The 27,576-nt window shown below is 38.1% G+C and overlaps 1 protein-coding gene across 1 annotated transcript in view; it reads right to left on the reverse strand.

Annotated features, from left to right (window-relative positions):
* Positions 1 to 27,576, reverse strand: part of LOC102226630 (receptor-type tyrosine-protein phosphatase N2-like) — a 185,846-nt gene that overhangs the window by 104,255 nt on the left and 54,015 nt on the right. The window contains exon 11 of the mRNA XM_023335461.1: positions 19,735 to 19,814. Within this exon, the coding sequence (XP_023191229.1) occupies positions 19,735 to 19,814 (80 nt within the window). The remainder of the gene's footprint in view (positions 1 to 19,734; positions 19,815 to 27,576) is intronic.

Raw genomic sequence — 27,576 nt, forward strand, 5'->3', positions numbered from 1 at the left:
TTTTTCCTGTTATATTTTTTATAGATCTTTAAAAGAAAAACTGCTATCACAGAAACTCTGCGCTGTGGTGATGTCTTTCTCTGTGCTACTGATCAGTGTCTGTCCTCTCAATCTGAACTGAATCTGACCTTTAATATAAGCATCGCGACCCTGAGAACAACTGCTCAGTCAGCTACAGAATGCTTCACAGAAAGGACAGAAATTAGAGAACTGATATGAGAAATACAGTTTAGAAACCAGAGGCTCTTTAGTGTTTTTACTTTTCACCTAGCAATATGTTTCAATAAAAATTTAATTAATGTTTGGATACTGAATCAACATAGAGAGTATTCTCATCTACATCACGCCTCTTGGACTCTTTAATATCCTGAATAAAATACAAATTTTCTTTTCTTTCCAGAATCCGGTTTGGGTTCAGGGAGAAAATATATCTGACACTTTTAAGGACATAAAATATTTATTTCTGGTGACTAAAATACCCCAGAGTGATTTGAAACTCATTAAGATTTATTTGTCTGTTTGCTGAAAGAAGTCATAGCCATTGAACTGGAATCTGTTTACTCTCATCTCCAGCTCTAAGTCAATAAACAGCAACGATGTGGTGGTGTTACATCAGGTGAAAGGTCATCATCAGTCATTGGAAACAAGTCTTCAAACTTCAAGACTCACATTCACAGTTTAGGGCTTAAAAGTAAACTAACAAAGGAGGACGGCATCGAATAAACACCAGTGGCAACAATCGACCAGCTGACTTTACAACATAGTGATTAACCAAAGATGTGGTTTTTACTGAAGGAACTTTTCCTGCAGGAGTTTTCTGGGACTGTTTTGTCTACCCATGACTTTTTGGATGTACATATAATTATGGGCGGAGCAACGACAGTAGATGTAAGACAAACTGAATTTTAACCCCACTTGTGGAAAAGCAAAGAAATGATAGTGGGGATAAAATACAGGAACCAGGAAATTGATGGTAAAAAAATTAAAATAAATAAAATTCAGGCTGAATTAAGAAACGTGATTCAAATGAACTACTTCTAAATGTAAAGACAATTATAGAAACTGCTTCTTTAACCCTGGCTCACCATCAACTGGACCTTCAGAAATGGCAAATTGCACATTCTTAAAAGTACAGGGCAACTCGACAGACACTGCATATCTAAAGCTGACTGTGAATAATTAGTAACAAAAAAGTCTGCAAGTGTTATCCCTTTGTTTACCTTAGGGAAGCATGCAAGTCAACAATAAAACCTAAAAGATTAAACATGCACTTTTGAATGAGCCTTTTATCCAGACTGCACAACAACAACGATTTGCTTCTTACTTGCAATCAAATCAAGAATACTTTGTCTTCTCAGGTAAAACATACAGCAATGACTTTGCAATGCACTTGTGTAGATGACAAGAAAAAACACATAGAAACAAAACGATTCCCAAGAAAATATTTTAGTTTTATGTACGGTCAACTACAGTTTAAAAACAGTTTATATAAAGAATAAAAAACTGATTTTTAAAGCTCCCTTATACAACCTTTTCAGATGTTTACAGTTAAATGTATTTTAATAAATAAATTCATGTTTCCGTTTAGAAAATTTGAATTATAACCAGTGTTTAAACTCTAATGACGAAAAGATGAGATTTCTCATGTTAAACGTTACTTTCTATCACAATAATGTTCTGATATTTTTGCACTGCACACGTAAAAATAGCACATTATGCAGGATCCAGCTTTGGCTCCACATGATTCTGGCCTGACAACAAGTAGAGTTTCAAAGCATGTCAGAAGGATCTATAAAAAATGAGCCGAATCTCAGAGTTATGATTCTGTTCAATATTCACACCTAGAAACAAGGCAGCGGCCTATTAAAGCTGGCTTCAAACGAAGCTGCTTATCTTTTTAATTAGGCCGCAGGTTGTGAGTGAGCGATATTGCTCTCGGAGCCGATGTATATGTAATGTGGAGCGGTATTGATTGTGGGGAGAGGACGGCGAAGAGGCCCATTCAAGGTTCTAGCTCCGTGAACTGTTCAATACGGGAGCTAATAAATAATATCAAAGGCAAATCCTGGCTGAAGGTGGATGAGATGAAATCTCTTTATAATGCAAAACCCAGAGGTAGCGGCGAACAGGAGGGGAGAGGTAGCGCGAGTAGATATTTCTTTTTGCTGGGAGCCAGGGCGACAGGATATTGCAGGAGAGTGCAGCTGAAGAAACAAATAACCCGTCTTTCATCAATAGCAGATTAAAATGCAGACAGAAAAAGGAATAGAAAAGGCAGCCCTAATTATATTCTCTGGAGCTGGTGCTTTTTTCTGACTGTTTTGACACAGCTAATATGCTTTTCGGTGAATTACCCCCTCCCACACACACAAACAACGCCATCAACCTCCACCTCACCAGGTTATCTGGGTCTAATAGGCAATATGAGAAGCTATTTACACTTCAAGGTGCTAATGCAACACTTTCCTCAATCTTATTACCGTCAAAGTGATTTTCTCACCTGTGTGTTGACAAGAGAAATTAGACAAGAGTGTTTGGATAGCAGCATTCCCAACATCAAACACCAGACTACAGAGGAGTTAGCACCCTGGCCCCTACTGGTCTATTACACTGGAGTTTACAGCTACAAACTGCGAGTTAGGAATGTGATTTAAGAGATGAAAATCAACACAATGATTGGCGCACAGAAAACATGTGAAAGAATACAATAATGTGTATCCATGTCACACAGAAAACTGACATAGAAATAACATTTAAATTAAAAAAATTGATAAGGAAATACATTATGCTGATTGACCACAACATTGTAGATGAGAGCTCAACTCTTATGTACAATCTGATTTTATCTGAAAAGATCAACTTAGATTGAAAAAAACAAAACTTACAGTTAAAAATATTTATAATTTTAACCAAATTAATGGATCTCAGTTATTTACAACTGGAAATTAGAGATGCCTGATATGTTGACGTCAACATCAGTATTGGTCAATATCAGTCATTTTTTTAGCATATTGGTATCGGTCCAAAAAGTGGAACCAAGAGGATATTAACAACCAACAATGTTTATTCAAATCTTTTTGTCGTTTCTGTATAAGTTTCAGAATGTGGAAATGGCGTCGATAAATATTAGTTATTGGCAGTAACAGTAATATTAATATTGGATATAAATATTGGTCCAAATTGGTCCACGTTCCTCCTTTAAATAGTAGCCTATTACAATGATGTTGTACTTGGAAGTTTAAATTTTGTGCAGCCCTTTCTTGCCAACTAACACATACTTGGTGATGCCAGCATTTGCTAAAGTTTGAATTGAAACAACATCCATGCGTGTTCACGTTTTCTCGGTTAAATGCTTAAAACACAGGTTTCCAAATGCATTGCTAACAGGATTTGGTGCGGCTAATGAATGAGCTAATCCTGCATGTTTTCCTGACTTTAAACAGAAAAACATTTGTCATTTCTTCTAGATCCAAATTATTCTAAGCTAAATAAAAAACTAATTTTTTTTCACATTATAACAACTACAGTGCAAGCATCAGAGCAGTATGAGTGCTATTGTGCAAAATTAGGTCTATTTTTCAGCCCTAACCCTGCTGTGCAACACACTTCTTTCTAGTACATTTATTGTTTATCACATGACTACACAAACCAGTCCAACATCTCCACCAGTTGGAGAAATCTGTTCTGCTCAGCAGCTTGAACTCACCAGAATGCAAATTGAAAATTAAAGTGGACTTCCTTAATCTGCCGTCCTAATCCACCTCCAAAGTGAGAGGTAAAAAGAGAGGAACAATCCCTACGAAAGGTTCCATTAATTATACACAACAAGAAATACTACAAAAGAGGGCCTGCTCTTTGAAGATACTGAGCACTAAATGTCACCCAGAGCTTTTGAAGTTCTCGACTGGCTTTGTCTCTCATTTCTCCTCTGAATGAAACGAAGCGCCGCAGACAGACGCAGTCGGCAATGGTGATGGAAATTTTACCTTGTGGTTGCAATCCTTTCACAGAGAGATGAAGAAAAATAATCTGCGCTCTGCCAGTACTGTAAACCTGGGTTTTGCATGCATTTCGAACAATGTGTGAAAATCGACTTACTAAGTAAACCTGCAAATAAGATGTGTTTCCGATTAGAGACTGTTTGCTGGAATTCATCAGTCGCAGAGTTGCAGGGATGTATTGATAAGTAATGTATACTAAATCTGGCTCACACAGACTGAATGTTATCTGAGAGTTTAAACATTTGCAGACGTTGCTGCAGAGTTATAAGCTATTACAGCTGCCATTTCTGATACTGGTGCAAAGTAAATATTATACAGTCTGCTGAATTAATGTGAATCCATTGTCTTAAGGTACCAACTATAAATCATTTTATTACTCTGCATAAAAGTAGTGTGTCTGCATTAGAAGATAAAAGTAAATAATAAAATAGCATAAGCATACTGAAAAAAAACCCGTTAAATTATTGAACTTTGGATTAAGGAGAAACGCAGAGGTTTGTTGTGGAATAGCGAACGAGATCTTTAGCCTTACTAAGTTGCTAACTTTATCATGAAGTCATAAAATGTTTGGATGTTATACGTCATGCAGAAAGAATAGATTGTAGCCATGCAAAGAGCTGCATAGTCTGCATTCTAGGAACAAAGTTTAGATAGTTCCCAGTGAGGATTGAACTAGGCCAAGGCTGCTACAAGTTACAGATCAACTCTGGTGTGCATGCACAGGGTGTGGAGACAGAGGAGAGGTGGTTGTCTGGGCTTCATCTTTTCTGCTTTTTGCAGTTAAATTAGTTCTGTTGGAGGGGAGTGGGTTGAGAAAGACAGTAAAGTGATCAGAAAGAACCAGTTCCTCTGAATCATGGTACTCAACTGGCCCAAGCTGTAGACACTGTGTTCTGACCCACTAATTAGAGACCCGAACCCACAGTAAACCCGACATATTTCAGTTAAGATGTTACTACTTTAGTCATTTTTAGACTGTAATTTGTATAAGCAGCATAACGTCTCCCATTTGTAGCTTTTGTTGAACATCTTTCAGCTCCAGTTTGTCGCTTGTTGTAAGGGACAAATTGGAGTCAAGCGCAAATCTTCTGGGATGTGTGATTGATAGGAGCAGAGCACTTTTATTGTTATTACAGTCTAATGAACTTCTGCATCTTTATTTCTTTCTTTCCTCAACAGTGAATTTGGTTTCCTCTGTGTTGGATGTCATGTAGGCTTATTAGAAGCGCCACAGAACCCAGAGCCCAACCGGACCATCAAGGAAATAATTTCAGGTCAGGCCATAAATCTAAACTTCTCCTCTGGGACGGGAAATTCTTATTAAAGATGCAAAGCCAACAAACCTGCAGCTACTATGTGATCACATGTCGATATGAATCAAAACGAGGTTCACACACCTCGCTGAACTTCTGCCATTCAGAATTCAGGCAGTGCTGCAGGCAAAAGGGCTCCAACACAGCAACAGGGTGTAGCAATCGTTAATTAGCATGAGCCATGCTCCCCTTTGACCTGCTTGCTCTAATTTCCTTCAGCAGCTTTAAGTGCACTCAGAAGGTGACTGCAGTCAACTTTACAAAGAAAAAAAAATTGAATGTTCATATTAAGTTTAACAACCATATCATGCAGTGCACCATACCTAATGTGTTTTTAATTCAGCAAAGATTTGCTGTGTGTTTTTATGAAGGATTTCTCATGAGGCTCATTTCTTAGAAGTTGATAACTGATGAGACTTAGAGAGAATGAGCTGATTCCCTGAGGATTATAGGGCAATGAACAGAAACATGGAGAGTTGACAGTGTTAGGATGGTTATGCAAGCTAAATATTTTCTATTTTCTGCAGAGAAATTCTAAATTAATAAACTATTAGCTGTGTACTGACTAAGCGCTTAAATTATTGATCTAATTTCCACACATCAAAGCTTTAATCCTGATTCTAAATTCAGCCAGAACCAGTCCTTAATGGGCAATCTTCATCCTCACCCTGATCTAGTTTTCAGTGAAATCAGGAACAAACAAAGCCTGGCCTTTCTTTCTCCTTTTTTCAATTCTGTCCTCAGCTTCTTCTCAACCACCTTCTCCCTTTGTAGGTGAAAGAAATCATGGGAAAAGGGAGCAAGAAGGAGGCACAGAGGAGGGAGCTTGACTAAAGAGAGGACTGAAAGAAAAAAGTGGAGGAGTCGGCAGCGGCACTTGAGTGCCGTTGCAATCAAGGCCTGTGCGCTCAAGAGGGGCCAATCAATCCAGCTGTCTGCCTCTACATCTCATCAGGCATCGTGAAGACAGCTAAAAATGAGCGGCAGGGCCCAGACAGGCTCTTCGGGCAGCTCAGAAGGCAACAGGCGAATAACAGGCGACTTCAGTTCAGAGTCTATAATAACAGATTCAGAGAAGAAAAAACGTCATGAAAGTCTCCGATTTGGTCAAAATGATGGAAAGATAACTAGCCTTATCCAGCCACTTCTACAGATGTGTGTAATGTGACACTTTACTAATCCATGCTCCCAATTTGGATCCAACAATATCATGGATGGACTTAAACCAGGGGTGTCCAAAGTGTGGCCCGGGGCGATTTGTGGCCCTTAGATTGCTTTTGTGAAATTTGAGAAAGAGGCAAATTTTACCCGTCCAGCACAACTGCTTGGTGCAGATTTTTATTTTAATCAGGTAAATTACCGACATAATATCCTTATTATGTTTAACAACCATATCATGCAGTGCACCTAATGTCCATTGTACAAAATACAATGAACATTGTATGACGTCAATATTGTAATTTTCGTACAACGGAAAATGTTACCACTAAATAATAATCTTTTTATAACTAAGCTTTTGTAATAAGTAGAGCCACATTTATTCATAAACTTTTACTAAATATTGCTGCATCTGTCGTTAGCTGAAATAATTTCTTAGTGGGTATGAAAATTAGATTTCATACCCACACAAGATGAGGTTGAATCAACCAAATAACTGAAGAATGAAATGGTCAAAGGGCATAATGACCACGGTACGGCGACAAAAGGATTTTTTTACAATTTATTATTGATTATAATGTCATGGGGTAACCAAACCGAAAATCAAATAAAATCCAAACTTATGATCCATTCCACATCCACTGTGGTGCTTCCACATTTTGCATGTTCCAAAGTGGTGACCAATTAATTTTGGTGGTTAATGGAAAAATGAAGTTGCCATAGAAAACTAAGACGTCACTTAAACAGAACTTGCATGACATGAAATAAATTAAAAGTTCTCAGAAAATCCACAGTAATTTGACATCTATCAGCTGAAAACAATGATCATTTCTACCACAACAGACACGAACGTTTTCACTCTCTGGCTCAAATGAGGCTGTAAAATACATTTTTGATAGTTAAAAATGTCTTCATTTCTCCTCTAGATTTGTGCTTAAAAAGGTCCAACAGAGCCTTTTACAATTGTTTGATGATGTGATATATGTATGCATGACAAAACAGTAAAAGCAGATCAAATGTGTGAAATTCAGATCATGCAGTGTATTTCTGCAGTGGCTTCACACAGATAAAACACACAGACAGATGCCAGCTGGTTTTATATTCTTAATGTATCGTTGTTTATTCAGTCCTGCATATGCATGTTGATTATTTCACCGGTTTGTTTATTGTATTAATTTGTTTAGTGACGCCACCACAGGACAATCTGGAATCTTAACATTTCAATTACATTGAGGGCTGATGCAGAAAAACCAAAGTAACATTTTTTTTAAGCATTTTTCCAAACTAATATTGATGATAAACATTTCCCCGACAACAAATGTGAAAACCTCTTCAGTGTCTTCATGGCCATTCCATAAAAATGTCTTAATATTTCAGCAGCTGTAATTTTGGGGATATTATGGGTGCTATAAGTCATACTCTGTGGCGGAAAGGAAGCTTATAACCAAGAAAAATCAGCAAGATGAAAATTGATAATTAGGAACAGTCATCAGGCCGACATGCTGATTAAATCTGAGGATATTAGAAAAATTCTCTACAATGACTTCACTCTGCGCGTTAAAAATGTATATTAAATTATTCAAGTTCAGTGCTAACAAGTTTCAGAGGACAAGGCTTGTTCTTCTGTTCAGTTGAGATCACAGAGAAGATATGAATTATAGGAAATACAGAAGAATTTAAATTAGGTGATAAATAATAGATGTAGCTGAGAGACACCTCTACACTGTACTGTCGTATTGAATGTAAGAGATGATGTCATACATGACCTGATCACATTTAAGTTGAGAATCGGTATTAGTCGCATCTGTAGGTTTAAAGTATGGATTTCCATATGTCATATATGGATGAAGTATGAAATCCAACTGCAGGATTTTACAAAATAACATTTTTTTTAAAAGCACTATGAAGAAATAAAACACTTATTCTGCTTTGTGAGACACGTGATCAAGCTCATTGCATTATTTTGCAAACATTTTGCAACATATTTGGACATGCAAGTGCAGAAATAAATTAAATCATTTAAAATTATTCATGTAGTTTAAAAAAACTCATGATAGATTATATTCAAGTGACATTTTTCAGACATTTGTCCATTTTTCTCAGAAAATCTGGATGTTACATAAGATTAACAAAAGATATTCAAACGCAAACTTTAAGTCTACATAAAAAAGCATAGTATGGACAATGAATAATTGGTTGCTGTTCTTTTTCCAAACATTTAATTTTTGCATTGTGGCACTGCTATTTTTTTATTCTCTTCTGTGGAGAGTTTCACTGACTAGCGAACAACTGTCAAATCAGCAAGTTTCCTAATCATCATGTCGGCCATATTGTAATATTTCTGCATTAGAAATCCTCTCCATCACCATAGAGTTTTTGTTACTAATGCCTGGAATATGGGCTTTTCTGCAGGTGTATGCACAGTGAGGCTGACTGGTTGGACTGGACTCATTTTATAAGTCAGGCTGGTATTTGGAAGAAGTTGGTGATGCAACAGTTCAGCAGGAAACATTGTTGAAATGTGAAATAGAAGTTTACTTGAAATGATCAGAGAGCATCTCTGACCATGAAATCTGGACAGTCCAGTCTGGTTTTGGGCCAGTCCTCTGCACAAACAGCTTCCATGTGTTTAATTGTTGCAAAAACTTTCCTGTAAATCCATAGTTTTCCTACCTACAAGCCAAAGATGGCCTGAGGCTGGGCAGAACATAACTTTTGAAGGAGTATTTGAAGTGGAAAAAATTTGTTGCCGTCTGATGTTAAAAAAAAGACAAAAAAAACATTCTGAGCAAGTCGAAAAACAGCAAACCTAAAAAGTAAAGCTTGTCATTTGGTGAAAATCCCTTTTCCCATAATTTAAAGATTTCTTGGACCAACTAATATTATAAGACCAAGTACATTTGGTCTGTTTTGTAGTGCAAATATCTTAGTACACTTCAAGTAAGACAAAACCCACAAAGGTAACTTTTCAGCAAGATATAGGAGCTTCTTTTAACTCTTTAATTTCTTGATGTAGATTAAAACAGTACTACTTCCACTGGAAGACCATTTTACTTAAAACATGGGAAATATGACTTGGTATAAGTGAACTAATCTGATAGCACTTCTAAATAATGTTAAAAAGTTACTTGTAAAAGTTAGTTTTGCCTTATTTCAAGTGAAGTAAGATATTTATATTAGAAACTAGACAAAAGTACCTTTTTGCAGTGTAAGTGATCAGTGGCCTTATGTGAATGGAAGCTTGATTTTCAGAGGGCAGTTTTGGTCTTCACTAGCAATTTATGCCAAAATATAATGAAATAGAAAAACTGACCTTGTGTTATTCTATATGTGGCTACCTGTTTTAACAATAAGCTTAACTAATTTTACAGAAAAGTCTCCCTAGCAGCTTTAATCTCTGCATAAGCACGGCCCTTTGAGGTAAGAAATCTTTCCCATTTCCGCTCTGAGAACTGTTCCCTGCTGTTGTACAAAGACAGTTACACAAACAGCACAAATCATCATTAGAAAGTGTGAAAGCTGCAGCAGAGTTTAGCACTCCCACATCTCACGAACAAAAATGCATCAGTGCTGGCAGCCGAAGTCCATCTCCTTCCTTCCCGACTCGCTAGCTGAGGGAATGATGTAAAAGCGATGCAAGCGCAAAGCCAGCTTTTGCTACAAGGTGGCCATCTGGGCGAGGTCTGCCAACCCCGCTGTGAACGTCAGGAGTTCGGGCCAACTCGCAGAGATCCTGCCAGCTGCGAGAGTGGGAAAGGGGGCTGTTGGTGCCAGCGGGCCCGTGCCAACGACGGGGGAAACGGGGCCGGCTGGATGGTTGAGTGGCTGGCAGGGCGGTTGTGGGGTTGGCTGGGAGGATCACGCTGCACCGCTGTGCAAACTCCAGCTCGGCACAACACCTGTGTCCCTCCCCACTCCTTCTCCGTCCAATCCCTCCCTCTCACTTGACGGCAGGACTCGCAGATGCTTGCAAAGCTCCTGAGGATGGTGGAAAGCTTTTCCAATTTCTCTGAAGTCGGACCAAAATAACCACAGGTGACTCTGGATCAGCGAAGCTCTGGAAAGCTCAGATGAGGCATCTTGCAATTCAGACGACGACGGAGAAAATAAAAAGCACAGCGTGTATTTCAGAGAGCCGCATCACTAAAAACAACGGGACCCCTCCCCCCATTTCTCCCTCACTCACCATTCTGATTCTTTTCTTTGGCAACAGGTGAGAGGAACCGCTCGAATCAATAAGCCTTCGGCAAGCGATGAAAACTGATTAGCAGGTGAGCTGAAATGAAGTTAACTGAAATGGATTTGCCAGCTCCTGCAGGGCACGGGGAGATCGCTGGACGGATCCCAATGCCAGAGCTGTTTCCAATGCAATCACGCAGGCAATCAATGGGAACAATTAAAGGAGTTCCAGACAATGACGACGATGACACAAAATCATTCGCCGCTGTTAATAATGACAGCACATGTAGGCAGGCTGTCAAATGCAACCATTAAACTCTTTCCCTGAAACTTTTCAGATGGAATGATATTACTTAAATTACATTCAAAAGAACCAACAGTCATGTGTTTCAAATTGTAGACAGTAAACGCATATTTAAAGGGGCATCATTATGTGTTTTCCAGCAACATAGTTCCATTTTACAGCATAATCAAGTAACTGTTAACTTCAGTTGTTATAAAAATGTTTTAATATTCAAATAAAACTTAAAAGAAATTCTACTTCCTAATTTAACGCCTTGATATTGAGTCTCTGTCTCTCTAAAAGCTCCTGCTTTTTCTAAAACTCCACCTTCAGGAATTCATCACAACATGGCTCCTCTATTACCCCTTAAAGCAGAATCAGAGTGAGCATCTACAAAGTGGACAGGTGTCAGAACAACAGTTTTACCAGGTTTGCACTGCAAAGTAGCTCATGTAATAAGCTCAGCAGATGTGCAGTTCCACCAGGTGTTTGCTAATTGCTGCTGGCTAGTCTGAAGGAGCTGAGTGGAGCTGGATGGTTGCCCTGGGACTTCTCAAACATGCATGAAAAATCAATGCACCACTCCAGGTATGTTTTTGATGAAAGAATAACATTATAACATGACATAAAGAAAAAGAATTTGATTTTACATAATTTTTTCCCCTTTAAGAAATGCAGAAAGTCTCCCTTAAGAGACAACCTTTAAACAGAGGCTACACTTTCCCAGCATGCACTTTGCAGGAGAATAATAATGGCTATGATGAGGACCTTTGAAAGGCAGTGCTGCTGCCGCTCTCTCCAACTCTGAGGTAAGTTGAAATTGTCTGTAATGACAGGATCCGGGAGCTGTGGGCTGACAAAGTCACAGAAAGACTTCCAGCAAAGCAGCAACACGCAATTTTAACGCATTACTTAGACATAATTACGGCTACATTTCCTCACTTTGTTATGACACACAAACTGGTGAGGCACTGGTGCGAGAGGGGAGATGGCCCCCCGTGGGCTGAGGCCACCACATCAATAACGAGGAGAAGGGAGGTGGATGAAACGCATTACTTTGACCTAAAGAGCTCAGTAATCACATTTGGCATTTTGACAAGTGTTTAGCTGCAGTGAAGGTCAGTTCTGTCGGCATACGAGATCTATGCTAATCCAGTCAGACTGAAGAAAAAGGAGAAGAAGCTGTGAGGAGGAGGGAGGAAAATCGGGGATGCTGCTGATGGAACCCGGACTGCTCTTCACCTCAGGGATCAACCTCATGATCCCACTGAGGTGGCAGAGAGATCTGTGACTGGAGCCGGCACCAGAGACGTTCACAAGTCATTTTTTACAAGTCAGAGTCGAATTTCAAATGACTGAAAATAACAGTCTTACATCAGATGCATCCCAAAAGTCTTCAAGTGTGAAGAGTTCAGATTCATTTATCCAGTAGGCCAACTTAGCTTGCTACCATCTCGAAAAAACTATACTTTATACATTGACAGCACATAAAGACTATTTCCTGAATGAATAAAACAGGAAGTACTTTTTTTGGAGGAAGTGTATATGTGGTGACACTAACAGGAAGAAAATGAAAGACTTGCACACTGTAATGCACCTAGTAGCTAATTGATCTGAAAACTATGATGGCTCAGAAGGGTCAACAAAGTCAAAAGCCACAATGAGGATTTGTTGCTCGTGCAACGCCACAGTTTATGTTCAGGGTCACTCAGTTCCAGGCATCTGAAAATATGTAGGACACCGTTAAAGTTCAAACACACACATTTGAACTTACACAGCAACGTATCGCCTCATTCATCACACAAAACAATCTGATGAACTTTGTTACTCAACAAAATAAAAGATTCCAGAAAAAAAATAAAGAAAATGGGTTCAAAGTTGGTTTGCTCAACTCTGATTAAGCAGTGAAGTTTAAGTATCTTCCAGGATTCAACCTCCAGAAGTTTAAATATGTCATTATTTAGAAAAAAAAAATAATAATAACCATTTTTTACACTACATTACATTCTTGTGTGGAAAGTGTCACAACATTGTGAAAGAAGGGGAAAGCTGTTGTTCAGTTGTCAGTCAGTAACTCATCAAGAACCAGTGAAAAATTCAGAAAGCAAATTATTTTGCTTTGTGCGTCTGTGAAACAAAGTGTTATATCGTTCTTCCTGTTAAGATGGAGTGGTTCTTCCCCACCATCCCCACATGCTTGTTCAGGAGCCCGCTGAAAAGTTGATGACTCTATGCACTTGCCTGTGGTTTCTCTGATAGCTTAAGGAATTGCAGTATATCAATTGCCTTTCTCTGGATTTTGCTGATATTAACTAAATATGAAATGAAATCCTTATATTTCAATGTAATTTGGATCTGTTTTTTGAAATGTGCCTTTAGATGCAATAAAATTGTTACAAACAAAGTCCTATGTTAAAAAGCCAAGTTAGAAATGCACAATTCTTGCATTTATGAGACCAGCCTAAAATGTTTAGCTTTATTGGAGATGTATAAAGAAGTCACCCAAAAAAAAAAATGTAAGTGATTTTGTGAATGCAAAGAATATGACCATGACTTGAGGGCAATACATATTCAGGAATATTAACTTTAGAAAAGGTAAAGAACAAAAAAAGGTCTCTATCTAAATCCCATGAAGTTTTTGCTAATGTGATCTACCCCCAAATTCCCTTTCCTGAAGAAATATGAAAACTACTAAATCACAATGTGGTTCTGACGTTTTGTCCAATATTTTAAAGCAACCGTTCGAAGCGTCAAGTAAAAGCAGAAACTGCAAATCCAAAGCCGATTGCTTAAAGCCGGGATAAAAATTATTGTAGGAACGATTTTTAATTCGAGTAAAAGCAGAAACTCTTCTAACGGTCAACAATCCCTAGAGAGGACAGCTTTGGGGCATTTATGAATAACTCTCCTCACACAGAGAGCCGTCATTAGCATGTTTTCAAAAACAACTGCTGGTGGCATAAAAACGGCAGAAGTCAGGCCAGCAGACGGAGCCGGGATAAGGCCATGTCAGCTGCTCTCCTCCTGCTTTAAGTGCTAATTGAGCTGCCCACCGTCCTGACCCTGACCCCCGGCCTATTCACGGGGTCCCGTTCTCACGGCCGAGACGCACGGCTGGAAGCTGCCTCTGGGTCCTCCACCCACCCTTCGCCGGACAATGAGGGTCACCACCTCGCTGCCCACCATCTTGACATCCACCCCCACATTTGACAATGGCCCCCCCGGTGGCCCCAGAGCAAACCTCTCCACTCCAACCTCACCCCCCCACCACAATGGGTGGAGGCGCGTGACAGAAGCGGCATCATGGATGCTTAAAATGCAACTCTGGGTCTGGTCAGGAGAGAAGCATTAATCTGACTCTTTTTGGCTGCTTGGGGCCCCGAGGTCACAATCAGTTCATTGTGAGAGGAAGAGCAATCCATGCCATGAGTTAAGAGAAATGAGGTTCTTAAACAGGCTCAACAACACAATGTTTTTCTAAGACATCTAATATATTTTAGGAATTTAAAATGCTCCTTTATTGGTTTTATGTTCCATGGATTGGATATGGGGGAGAAAAGCAGCCAAAATGTCAGACATGAAAGATGAAATATTTACAAATAAAAGGAACAAATCTATAGATGCACATTAATATCACTACATGAAATATGTTTCAGCAATCTGTATATCTGGAGATGGCTACGTTCACTTGTTTGTTTGTTGTTGTTTTTTCTGCTTGTTTGAGAAATATATAAGCCTAAGTAGATATTTATAAAGATTTTAATTGAATTAAGTCTTGCTAAATTAATGTTTTTGGTTCTTCTGAGCTTTACCTAATCTTTGTAATGACAGGTGTTTGAAAAATTTAATGGAAAACTTCTTTCATTTAAAGCTACAAAAACCAAATGAACTCAAACTTAGAAGTTCACATATTTTAGTAGAACTTTTGTTCCATTTAACTTGTAACTCTACAAGAACTATGGCATCATATGAAAGAAAAATAGATCTTGGAAAGTGAATATGTCTTTCCAAATTAATTTATTAAACTTATTACAAACATAGCTGTTTAAAAAAAGGAAGGGAAAGCTTTGAAAAGAAATCAGCTTAAAATACTTAGTTTGTTCAACCCAACTCTGTAAATTCAGCTGATTTTACCATGCCAGGTTTTTAAATTTAATTAAAACGAGACAATTGGGAAGATAAAAACATTACATTTAGAAAATAACTAAAACCAATTTCCCAACATCATTAAAAATATTGTGAAATAAAATCCATGCAAGGCTTTGAAAAAAAATTTGAATTTATTTCTAAAGTTTTCTACACATAAACTTTGCAATTAAAAGTTATTTCCCTTTCATGTGTTGTTTTAATTGGAAGGAAAAATGGCACACTTTGGACAAAAGCCACAAACATACTTCAAACAAAAATCAGGAAAAACCAGAAACATTGTTCCATGTGAAACTTTAATATGAGCTCAGCAGAAATATGACTTAGATTATTTTCTAATCGATAAATCATGAATCAAATTGAAAATCCCAGATTTCACATGTATGAAGTAACGACAGAAAGTTTTATTCTATACCAGTGTTGTTTAAGGTGCGGCTCGGGGGCCACTGCGGTTCAGAAATGTAAAAAATTTGGCCCTCCAGTAAATGGAGTTGATGCCGTTTTTTGTACCCATTTGTTCTTTTCTACTTTGCTTCACAAAGTACTGCATATTCAAAGTATTGCATATTCAAAGTACTGCATATTGAAAGTATTGTATATTCAAAGTATTGCTGAGCAGGTAAGAAGAAAAAAAACCACAAAATTATGCAGCATTTTAATTGGAAAAAGAAGTGCCACCCTGAGGACTTTCAGTCAGCTGATTTTGGCCGACAGGCGAAAAGTTGGACCTCACAGTTCCACTGCATCAAACCTTCAGACATGTCAGCTCTTTTCCTTTTATCATAATCAAACATCTCTAAAGGCTTCCAAGCATAAAGGAAAACTAACATCTTTTTCCGTCTTACTGCTCAGCTCTCCTCTGGCCCTCAAACATGTCGTGCTGATATATTGGCTGAGATTACATCAAATAAAAACTAAATCATTTGCAGCACAGCTGCCAAATGCTTAAACACACCAGTTTGTGTCAGAACACGCGGCCGTCCAATCCTCCCTGTGCGCTGCTGAGCGACCATAAATGATGATAAAACGACATCATTACAATGGCCATGTTAAGCTTAATGTTTTAGAAAACCTCTATAAAACCCAGAGATGGGGGGGATGGAGGGGTAATGTAGCCATTGGAATGGATTGATATTCTGGTTGAATATGACAAACGACATTTTAAAGACGGAACCACCCACACCATTGCACTTTAGCCGAGAGGATGCTGTATTTCATCTGGAGCACGTTCTGTCAAATGTTTGCATTAAAGGCAATCGAGGCTCATCCGTGACCCTGCAGCGCCAAACGAGAACGCCAACAATGGCACTTAAAAGCGGAGCGAAGCAGTTGCAGCCGTTGCATAATCTCCACCTAAAATAAAAAATAATTTGAGGAGGATGGAGGAGGATGGAGGGGGGCTGAAAGAGGAATTTAGTGCCTGTGAAGAGGTGGGACTGCAATTATCAAGCAGGGATAAAAAGAACAAGAAAAACAGACAGTGAGCTACTGATGTCGTTACTTTGACTGACCCAATTTTCCTTGTTCAGGTGAAATGACGGCGTGTGTTTGTGTGTGTGTTACACTGAGGGAATATCAGCAAAGTCTCTCTCTCTCTCTGGACTGACAGCTTGGCTAATGGCAAACGTTCCTCCTTTCTGCACTCCCCTCTTCATTAACACCCCCTCTCGTTACAGTCACTCACACAGCAGCTCTGTGCGTACCCTCACACACTCCCACACACCTTTATAATGTCTCCACAGCTGGATTCCAGCGTGGAAGATCGCTACTGTCGCTCTACATGTTGCAGAACGGCCGGAATGATGCTGGCTTCACAGAAGATTACTGAGGAGTTTTAAAAATGTGGTAAACAGGAAGCTTGGAAGCATGTTGTTCTGGGTTTTATCTTTGAATAATTATGAACTTCCATTTCATTTCTTCATAAGGTCTAAAGCTGCATTCACACCAGTCCTGCTTAGTCAGCTTTAATCCAACTCCAGTCCGTTTGCCTAAAAAATCCGGTTCACTTGTTGAGGTGTGAATGTGTGATCAAACTCTGATGTGGACCAAAAAGGTGAACTTTGGTCCGACTAAAAACTTTGATCTCAGTTTGATTAAAGTGAACTCTGGCACGGTTCGAATCCATATGTGAACACCAAGCGAACTGGAGACCGCTCCAAAAGCAGGAAGTGGACTACAGCACTGGGCATTCTGGGTAAATACAACCAAAACAAACACACAAGTGTAAGAAATGTCTTGCATTTCACCAAAGACAAAATACAAATCTTACAACTGCTAAAATCTGACAATCCATTTTTGTTTTCATTTTGTGAAGAAGAAAGTTGCGCTCAGTGTCTTCAGAGGTTAATGTGTCGTTTTCTTTGTCATTTCTTTCCATAGTTCTTGGTACAGCGCCCCCACAAGCGAGGGGCTGAACAGGTTTTCAGTTAGTTTGACACAGTGTAGCACAAAAGAGAATCACAGCAGCTGAAAATGTAACAAAAGTCCCCAATGGGACGAGTCTATCAGACTACCAGGTGTGAAAGGGCTCTAAGATTTTTAGCTGAAATTGACAGGCTTGTAATGCTGACATTGCGTCAATCAAATGGAAGATTCATACACACACACACACACACACACACGCACAATTGAGTCTTTAGCTCTCTGAGCTTTGAGACTAGTTTCGGAAATCCATCTGTGATGTTAATATAGTGAAATACAACAATCAACCTCAACATAACAGTCTATTTTTTATATTTTTACATCAAACTGTAATCTGGAATTTTCTCAGCAGACAGTAAAGTTTATGAATAATGCAAGTCCTTTCTTCCATTACTAGTTTATATTACACCAGTAAGCCATGTATTGCTGGTGTACAACATAATGGCAGTGAACGGAAGAAGCTTAAAGTCTTAATTTCACAACAATAAAGGAGGTTCTGTACTGGTTTAGCTGAATAGCAAAACTTCCATGTTTGGTCGTAAAAAAAATTGCAACATGTAGATTTATGAAAGTTACACACGCTGGCCATTTTATTAGGTACACTAGTACCTAATAAGTGTGGTTTAGACAAACCACATTGTGGCAGCTGAATACTTTTGGGAATCTGGACATGCTAAAAACATCTTCAAGTTCCAACCAAGTGGGAAGAAATAAGATTTAAGTGGCACTGAGTGCTTCAGAAACTGTTGAAATATTAGAATATCTTAATTTTAGTATATTTTACACTAAATATAGTGTAAATATTTAGTGTAAAATAAATATTTGTGTTATTTTACTATATATGTGTTTATATACGTTCTCTAACATATATTTTTTTTCCTTTTCCACATTTGTGGATTTTTGAGAATCAAAAGTATAATAAAAGTTTAAAGTGAATACATTCTGATTGCTAAACTCTCAGAAACTTTCCTCCAGGTAAGCATCAAACATGACCTGATTGTAAGTGCACCATGCTGGAAAGTTGAGAGCAGCTGATTCAGGTATTATTCCTGCAGGTTACTGCAATCAGCCGGCGATGTACACGTTCAGGCTTTGAATCTGAGCTGGGAAAATGGAGCAGATTGCAAACACTTTATTTAATGTGCCACAGTATTTCTGTCTCTTTAATGTGATTAATTAAATTACTGAAAGTTCAAGAATAAACAGAGTTTTGCAAATTTACTTATGCTTATTTTGCTTTATTGTAAGACAGAGGCTTCATTTGAACCCTGCCTGGTAGGGTGCAATTATAACAGTTTTTTTGTTGTTCTTTTTAAAAGATTTGTGAATTTAGTGTATTTTCTCTAGAATGATGCCAACAAGCTCATTGTTTTACATAAACCTTCACTACCATTTGGTAAATGTCACTTAGTAAGCTGAACCTCAACCACATGTCCAAAGCTTTGCAGCGAGCTTCTGGCTAAATTCTGTCAGGATGTTTGATCCAACTGATCGCTCAAGGCAGAATTGGTCAAAGTTGTCCATCATTTCCAAGTTTCCACCTTTTGACACAAACTGTAAGTGTTGTTTGGAAGAAAAAAAGTTAGGAACAACTCTGAAACCAACAAATTCAGGAAAGGCATTAAGCTGCTGGGCAAGAGAGAAACTCCTGTTCCATAACGGAAACCTTTGAGCATGATTGAAATTTCTAACGACCAACATGGAAAAGTCAGTTTCCTTCTGATGAAAATGTTAATGTTTGAGAAAAAGACTGAGCTAAATAGCCACAGTGATGCAAAGTATATTAAGAGATGTCGAGGTTGGGGTTTCAAACCACAGAACAAGACAGTGAACCTGTTATTAGTTGGGTTATTTTAACTTAAAGGTACAATTCTGACCAGTAATTATAAGTTATTTTGAACTAAGATATTTGCACCAAAAACAAGTCCAAAAATACTTGGTAGGTTCTTGTGTTTTTGCAGTGTGGATGTGTTTGGATAACTAATGAAATAAATCCTAAATAATTTACCATATCAAGTCACACCAAACTAAAATAAACCGTTTTCCTGCAAAATGAAAGTCTGAAAATGAAGGGACACTGGCTTAAGGAAAAACCAGCAAACACTGAAGGGGAAGCCACTGGTTTTGAGAAAGGCCCACTGGGGCCCCAGGTGCAGCAGCGAGCCAGTGATAATGGGCCGTCTTCTTCTTTGTCAATATAAAGATGGCATCAGCCGAGCCGAGGAGGACCTACCAGCCACGTTGGCCACATCTGCAGTGCTGACGTTCTGGGAGTTGCGGCTCACTTTGAAGGTCACAGCTGGTCCCACCACCCTGAAAGACACAAAAATACACATCTGAAAAGCTTTACAAAAGACACACTTAGAATCCATTTCCCTCTGTGGCTTTGTATTGTTTTTCAAAGTGAAAAGGAGCTGTGCTCATTAAGGCTCAGCTAAACATAGCGCTTTAAAAAAAGGGGGTGGGGGAGCGTTAACCTGTGGCAATCCTTTAGGCTACTGCAATCCCCATCACCGCCGAGAGATAACCTCCTGAATCTCAATGCAAGGCGTCTGCCAGCATTTAAAACACCAGAAAATATAGATAAGGTGAGTGAGGATGCAGAGGTTTTGGTCAGTGGGAACGCATCGCAGGAAGCTGCTTTTATGAAACATTTAGAGCAAAATGTGCATTATAGAGATTGATGTAAATGCATTGATGTCAAAAACCATCAGAGAGGATAAGGAATAGCAAAGTTTGCGCCTCCATTTTCCCTCTAGCATCTATCATCAATAATCCACCTTGAATCGAAGCAGAGAGGGAAACTGGGTGGCCAGAGCTAAAGCGGGGTCTCCCGATGTGATTAACCTTTTGTTTTTCTGCTGTAATTCAGATTAAAAGCTCAGCAGGAAGGAGCATTAGAGAGTTTCCCCTCCAGGATGCATTCTGCACCACAATAGGAAGCATCTTCTACTGTAGCAACATAGTTAGAAAATACGGCGACATCGCTGTGGAGCCGGTGCCGTCCTACCGCTGCTGGAGAAGAAAAAGCTCTAAATGTTTTCGCCGCTGATGGATCTGAACCGTTTTCAGTGCGGGGGTTGAGTGCATTTTTCAGGCCTCTTCAGTTCAAACAATTAAAGTAAAAGGATCAGCAAAATAATTAAGAGGTACGCACAAAATAAAAGCTCGTTTTTCTCTTCACCACAATCCAAACCTATTAGGAAAGGTTGTCATTCCCATCGCAGTGATTTTCTTTTTCCAAGTTATTTTTAATCCAAATAAAGTTGCATGTCGTAGCAAACAGTCAAATCTCTTCAACCAACTCAGAAAAGACAATAAATGAACCAAATTATTCAGTGTCATTTTAAAGGTTAGATTTTTGTGTATTTTTTTCTTTATACTACTTATTATTATAGTTGTACTCCAATCACAAAATCATTAGGAATCTTCTGGAAGAAATTATTCTACCTTGAGTTTATCATTTTAATCCAATTGATTATGTTTTGGATTTTTTAACTAATGTGTTTAATTCAGCAATCTAATGTATTCTGGCTGACTGACAAATGATTTAATAATAAAATAATAAAAGTTAATTATAATAAAAGTTACTGTTAGTTTTCAAAGATAAATTCATAAGAAATAAAACTAACAGACTTTGGCCAAGATTATTTCACATTAGTTTGTCTGGATTCTTTGTAGCACTGAATAAATTAATGGCTAACATGAAAAGCTGTAAGTTAATTAATAGAACTATTTTTAATATAAATATTTTTACAAATGTTCAGAATCCTATTTAATTTATAAATTAATGCTTCTTCCTAATCTTAAAAAAGCACTCTTAATGAAAAGGCATCAAATGGACAATAATTCATATTCTGACAATATTAGATTCAGAGTTTAGCAACAATTCACTTCAATAGTCTTTTATTAAGATATGGATTAATTCCTCTGGGAGAATGTTGTGTTTCCTTAATAAATCCTTAACTTTTGACAAACTGTTGAAGAGTGTGGTTGATCCAGGATTGATGAAAGTGGATCTACTGTTTGGGATCAACTTGGGTTGTTGACACCAATGTACGGATATAAGCTAAACGAGTTGAGAACTCTGCAGGTGTTACCTGAATCTGTCCAACATAAAATGTCTTCAGGGAAGTTACTTTGGGTCATTTTAGAGCCCACAGACAGGAACGTTTTGAACCATTTCCAACCCATATGGGTCCCATGATTGGTATGCTTTTCCACCATAAACTGTAGAAGCCAAACAGAACAGAAAATGCTAATTTTTTTCTTTCTTTCTAACTTTCTGAGCCAACTGTTGACAAAAACCTTTAGTCTTTGCTTTGCAAACCTTTGGGATGTTTGGACAACAATTAAATCCTTGCCCTCATTTAATGTGTATTTTTTATTGTTTTCTTTGGCCCTGAGGCCAACATGTCAAAGAAAGACCTGGCCATACTCATTAGTTGTTTTTAATGCAGCAGTGATCTTATAGTATTCTAATCTTTAAGGTAAACTAATTAGACAGAATATAATTAAGGCACCGCAAGGGGAAACTTAACAAGGCTAAGTGCTAAAAGAAATGTAAAAATACTCCACTTTTTGCTGCTCATTATACTTTCCTTGGTTTTGTTTGTTTCCACACATTACTCTACATATAAACATTGCTGCAGAAGAAACAACCATGACAGAACGCCCGATTTCAGCCGCTCGGTCTCCTGGAACGCAACAGTTCATTTTCTTTGACCATTTTTCCGTCTTCTGAGGCTGATTTATTTGCCACATCCATGAAGCGATTCATCAGCCAGCCCAGGCAAAGACTCAGAGTGCGATGAAGAGGGAAAAGAAAAAAAATCACTCACGTTGAGATTATCACATGTCCATATGTCGGCCCTTGCTACCAAGGGCAGCAGCGGCACAAAGGTACAACATCGACTACAGCTTATAAATAACCTCACGGGGAAAACAGATCTCACTGAAGATCACTTCTTCACTCATATTTATCATTTAGGAATAAATACACGACTGCCACATGCTTGTAAAATATAAAACATTTTAACAGCTATGTTTAACACTAGTTTGTTCTAATTAGATTAGAACTATTTCAAATTATTGGAGACTAATTAGCATCTTGATGTGTTTAAAACCTACATATATCTATATATATTATTTACAAAATCAAGTAGTTATGATTTTGATTGGTTGACACCAGGATGAAATCATGACCTCCATCTTTGTTTGTCTCAGTGCTGTTTGATCAAAATAAACCTTTCCCCACTGTAAACAGATTTAACACAGTGGAACAAATAAAGGTTGCTTAATTAAATTCATAATATTTTTAATTGGGAGTAAAACAAAAACAAGGAACTAGAAATATTACAGCGAAATAAGTGACGAATTCACAACATTCCTAAATAAAACTATGAAAGTCGGGTTTAACTCAACTGGCTTTAATAACTGGCAATGGGACTACTGGTGAAAATTACTTTAGACAACTTTGACACATTTACATTGCATTATATTGATTAATATGAATAAATAAATACAAATAAACTGTTCCAGTGTATTATGATGGGACTTCAGAGTTTCTTTAACTCTTGCCAACACAATAAACTATTATCATGAAGCCAATGGAAAATAAACTGCCATAGTATAAATGCCAGAGACTTCTCAAGTTGTGTGGAGTTTAGAGTAATGCAGTGTAGATGTTTTCTTTTTCAACTTTTTAAATCTTGATTTAGAGTCAGAAATCCAAATTTTTGATTATTTAGGGGCACACACCTTAATATTCTGACTTATTGGCACTTTTTTACACACACATTCCTAGGTACACATGGACAAAGCAGAAATTCTCAGCCTTTATTTTACAAGGTTACCAACTTCAACTCAACTAATTTCATTTACAAGAACAAAACAAATAACTGAATATTTGCCCATAAGAATGCTTTCAGCAAAAACCTCTCTTACAGTGTTGAGGATTCCTTAGTCGTTTGGTCTTGTCATTGTCACAACAAGGAATCTACCACTTGGTATTTATGAATTGTTGGAGGCTTTGCCGAGCTCTGACAATAGAAGAATTGTTTAAATCACTGCAAGATGTTGAAGGACGACCTGCTGCTGGTGTTTGTGGCTGGTTGAATGCACCAGGCGGCAGTTTGCACATTAGATGCCTTTCTCTCCATATCAGTGCTGTTTATGCTCAGCTTGATGTCATTTCACACATGTAATTAACTAAATGAAGAGTGAGAAATGGACCTTATTAGTGTTGAAAAATGTTGACTTTTTCCTCCGAATTCTAAATCTACGTCAATCTATGTCAAAATCCAAACAAATGGTCAAACCTTCTTAGATGCATGTCAATTAGAAAAATCACATAACTGTTTTTTTTTTTTTTGCCATAGTATTTGTAAACCTGGACTTTATCCACATCGGAGTTATGTCCCAAATTTATTTGGTACATTAAAGTTTCAAGACCAGATTTGCCAAATGGTGCATAAACAATTTAAATGATTCTGAGAGGAAAAAAGCCAAAGTTCTGAGAAAAATATCTGAGTTCTTATATTTTCTTCAGAGACTCTAATCCTCTTCCATAACAATGGCTTTATAGGGTTGAAACATGTTAAAAGTAACAGTTTAAAATAAAAAAATGTAATAAATCCGTAGAAAGATTTTTCATCTGAAATCACTTATGAGTGTCTTTTAATTTACGAGTTTCACCTTAAGATTTTAGTAAACTGCTTCTGTTCATCCATCCATTTCCTAAGCTTTTGTGAGCCTGAACTGAATGGAAATGGTTTTGTCTCCCAGCCTGAGCAGACATGGTTATTTAAAACAAACGGTGCCGATGTGACTGATGAAGACATTCTGTAGTTACCAGCCTCATCCTCTTCAGCCTTCATCGTTTTCACATCCATCCAGTGGAGGCCCGCTCTCTCCTCCTGGTGGCGGCTCTCTGATATGACCCCTCAACTCAGACAGACATTACATCACCCCAGCACTCGTGTTTGGAAAAATACTAAATAAAAAAAAATGTAAAAAATAAAACCTTTGGTCTACACTCAGTAATGTTATGCAACAGCTTTCATTATTCGACAGTCAGCTACAATCAAAGGCTGAGAGAATCCGCCCACAGCAGCGCTCTCCCCCCCCTCCGCCCGTCGCCATGCCCTCCACCACTACCGGGCCGCGGCTGCAGCTAAAAACATTTCCAGGGCCGCTTCGCTGAACAGGGCACAGCGCTCACCGTCAGTGTTATCTAATCAGTATTGAATTGTTCCAAATGAAATGTGAGGGTGTGAGTCACTCCAGGTTTGTTTTGTGTCCTGGCGCAGTGTGTAGGCTCACTTTTATGATTCATGTCTTTCCAGTTTGGATGTTTTTTGTTGTTGTTTTTTTTTTTTGCTGCAGGCTCGATGAACCGCCGCCGCTCTCCGGCTGCAGCCCCAAGAGGGAATTGTTGGAAAAGTGGAAGTTTAGCCGCCTTTGTCAGCAGCTAGGGGCGTACAGGTTACCAAACTACTTTGTTCACAGACACTTTTGTTGCTGTTCTATGCTAATCTGCTGATTCTGAGCAAGGTGGAGGGTCGGGCTGCCTGCAGGGTTGCTGCCTGGTAAATGGAAGCAGGTTAGCTTGAAAAATGAAGTGGAAAGGGGAAGAAAAGAGTGATGTTCTACACTGACTTTTTACATTTGATGAAGCACTCTCACTCAAGCTGCTTCAATCTGGAAAAATAAATATTAAAGAAGTAATTTGTTCATCATAAAAAGAGGTTTTAACTGAATATTAGATATTCAGTTATCTAATAACTGAATATCTAATATTCAGTTAGATATATATGCCCAGCAGATGTATTTACATGTACATAATCTGTCACATTACACCAACAGACTTCAATGTATTTTATTGCATTGTTTGATAGACCAACACAAAGTATAAATACAGTAATTAAAGCGCCAATATTTTTGGAATATTTCTTTTGTCAGCAAACATTTTTCCATTGTTCCTTGCAAAATTGTCTTGTACTGCCAGATTCTTACTTGAATTGTGAGTTTGGGGCAGTCTAACTGTTTGGATTATCATCTGACTAGAGGAGGTTTTTGCTCATGTTGTCTTTGTACTGAACATTTGACAAACTGTCAAACACTTCTTTTAAATTACTTTTACATCTCAGTAGATTGTTTCACCAAAGCATCTCTGCAGCTCCTCCAGAGTCGGCATTGGCTTGTCAATTTAGAGTTCTGCCATACTATATTTCAGACAGAGTCTGTCCTGCATACTAAGCATGCATGTAGGGACAGTGGAAAGGAAAAACTCCCCTTTAACAGGAAGAAACCTCCAGCAGAACCAGAACCAAAACCGGGTTCAGTACAAGTGGCCCGGACCGACTGTAAGGTTGGAGGGTTTGAACAAAGTTCTAGATGCTTAAAGGTTGAGATGTTGTTTTATAACTAATCATTATGATTTCTGCTATGATGACTAATATATTTTGAAGGGCAATTTTGTTCATCGACATCATAATTTATTTTAACCCCTTAACTGGCAAAGGGCGAGAGGAGGGCGTCGTATTGCAAGAGGGGGGAGGAGGTCTGACTGTACACTAACCACCTCTCCGTCCGTCCCTGCAAAACTTGACAGATATGCTATTTTATTTATATAATTATAAGTAATTTCCACTATCAGTAATAATGTGTCTATCTTAGGATTCCTCTGGTCATTATCTTTCATTAGAGCCTCATTGATGACTGTATGTTGAAGCTCTGAGGAGTTACAGTCAATTAAAGTTTGTATATCAGATGTTGTCCAAGTGTGCCGTTTGGAGACTCCAAATGGAGACTCCAAACGGCACACTTGGACAACACCCGTACATCCTCAAAAATAAACATGTTCAAAACGGCATCTCTTTTTGTGCTATTTTGATAAGTCTTGAAATCCAAGAGCAGAGTTCTTTATTCTACAGATTTATTGTATTTTCCAGTCCATACATTCAACACTCAATGTGCATTTACAAGAAATAAAAATGAAAAATCTGGGTGAATCAAAATTTTTCAATTTCTTTTGTGTTACAAAGGTAATAGCTACAAACTACTTGCAGTTAAAGTATTTTTGACTGAAAAAATTGAAAATTTAGCTTGTCATCTTCATAAAGAGACCAAGTTTTTGCATGTGCTCCAAATTGTTCAAGAACAGCAGCTGATTTCATTTGGGTAAACCTTTTCAGCCATTTTATGTGATTTTGGAACCGTCAGTTTTTTCATTTATCGTTTATAGCAGTGTTTTATTTTGGATATATCCAGTGTTAACTGCTCTTTACAAAATTGAGGTTTTTTGGTCTTTTAATGTGTAAATCGTACATTGTTATGCCATTATCAATATCAGTTGAAAATTATCTCAAGGCAGCAAAATTATTGTTTACCACAATATTTACTGGGAAAATATATTGTCCAGAAAACCTTTTAAAAAATTTTTTTAAAATTAATAACGCAGCACAACTTTAAACTTCTCCTCAGCTTTACTCCTGAATTGAGTTCCTTCATTTCCATGATGCTGTTTGTTCTCTAATGTTCTAGAACAAAGCAAACAGCTGGATTTAAACCGAGATGCAGTTACATACAACCTGTAACTTCTAAAGGCATTTGGACAAATCTGACTTTATTTAGTGGTTATAGAGTAAAGCGGACGGTTTTTATAGACACAACACTTGATTAATTTATCTAGATAAATCTGTGTTAGATTTTGTAAAAAATAACGGATATTTTCCTTCATGCTCAACAGTTATGAACCACTTTGTGTTGGACATAAAATCCCAGTAAAGGGAATAAAATTTGTGGTTATAGCATCAAAAAATCAGAAGAAAAGTCCATATGTTGCGACTGTGAGGTACTGAAGCAGGTAAAGAAGATTTGTTGAAAAGCTGGGTGGTAGAAGCCACAGGTAGTCGAGGTAAATCAGCGTCAGCCTGAGACTTTTGTCTCTGGGCTTAATCACTCTCCTGAAGGTGACTGCTGTTGCCACAGCGGCGAGGAGCCAGGCAGCCTTGAAAAATACGTGTGGCGCCTCTGACAAATTATCAAGGCGGCTCCCCCTGCTGGGCTTTTA

Source organism: Xiphophorus maculatus, chromosome 6, assembly GCF_002775205.1.
Source record: "Xiphophorus maculatus strain JP 163 A chromosome 6, X_maculatus-5.0-male, whole genome shotgun sequence".
Lineage (NCBI taxonomy): Eukaryota > Metazoa > Chordata > Actinopteri > Cyprinodontiformes > Poeciliidae > Xiphophorus > Xiphophorus maculatus.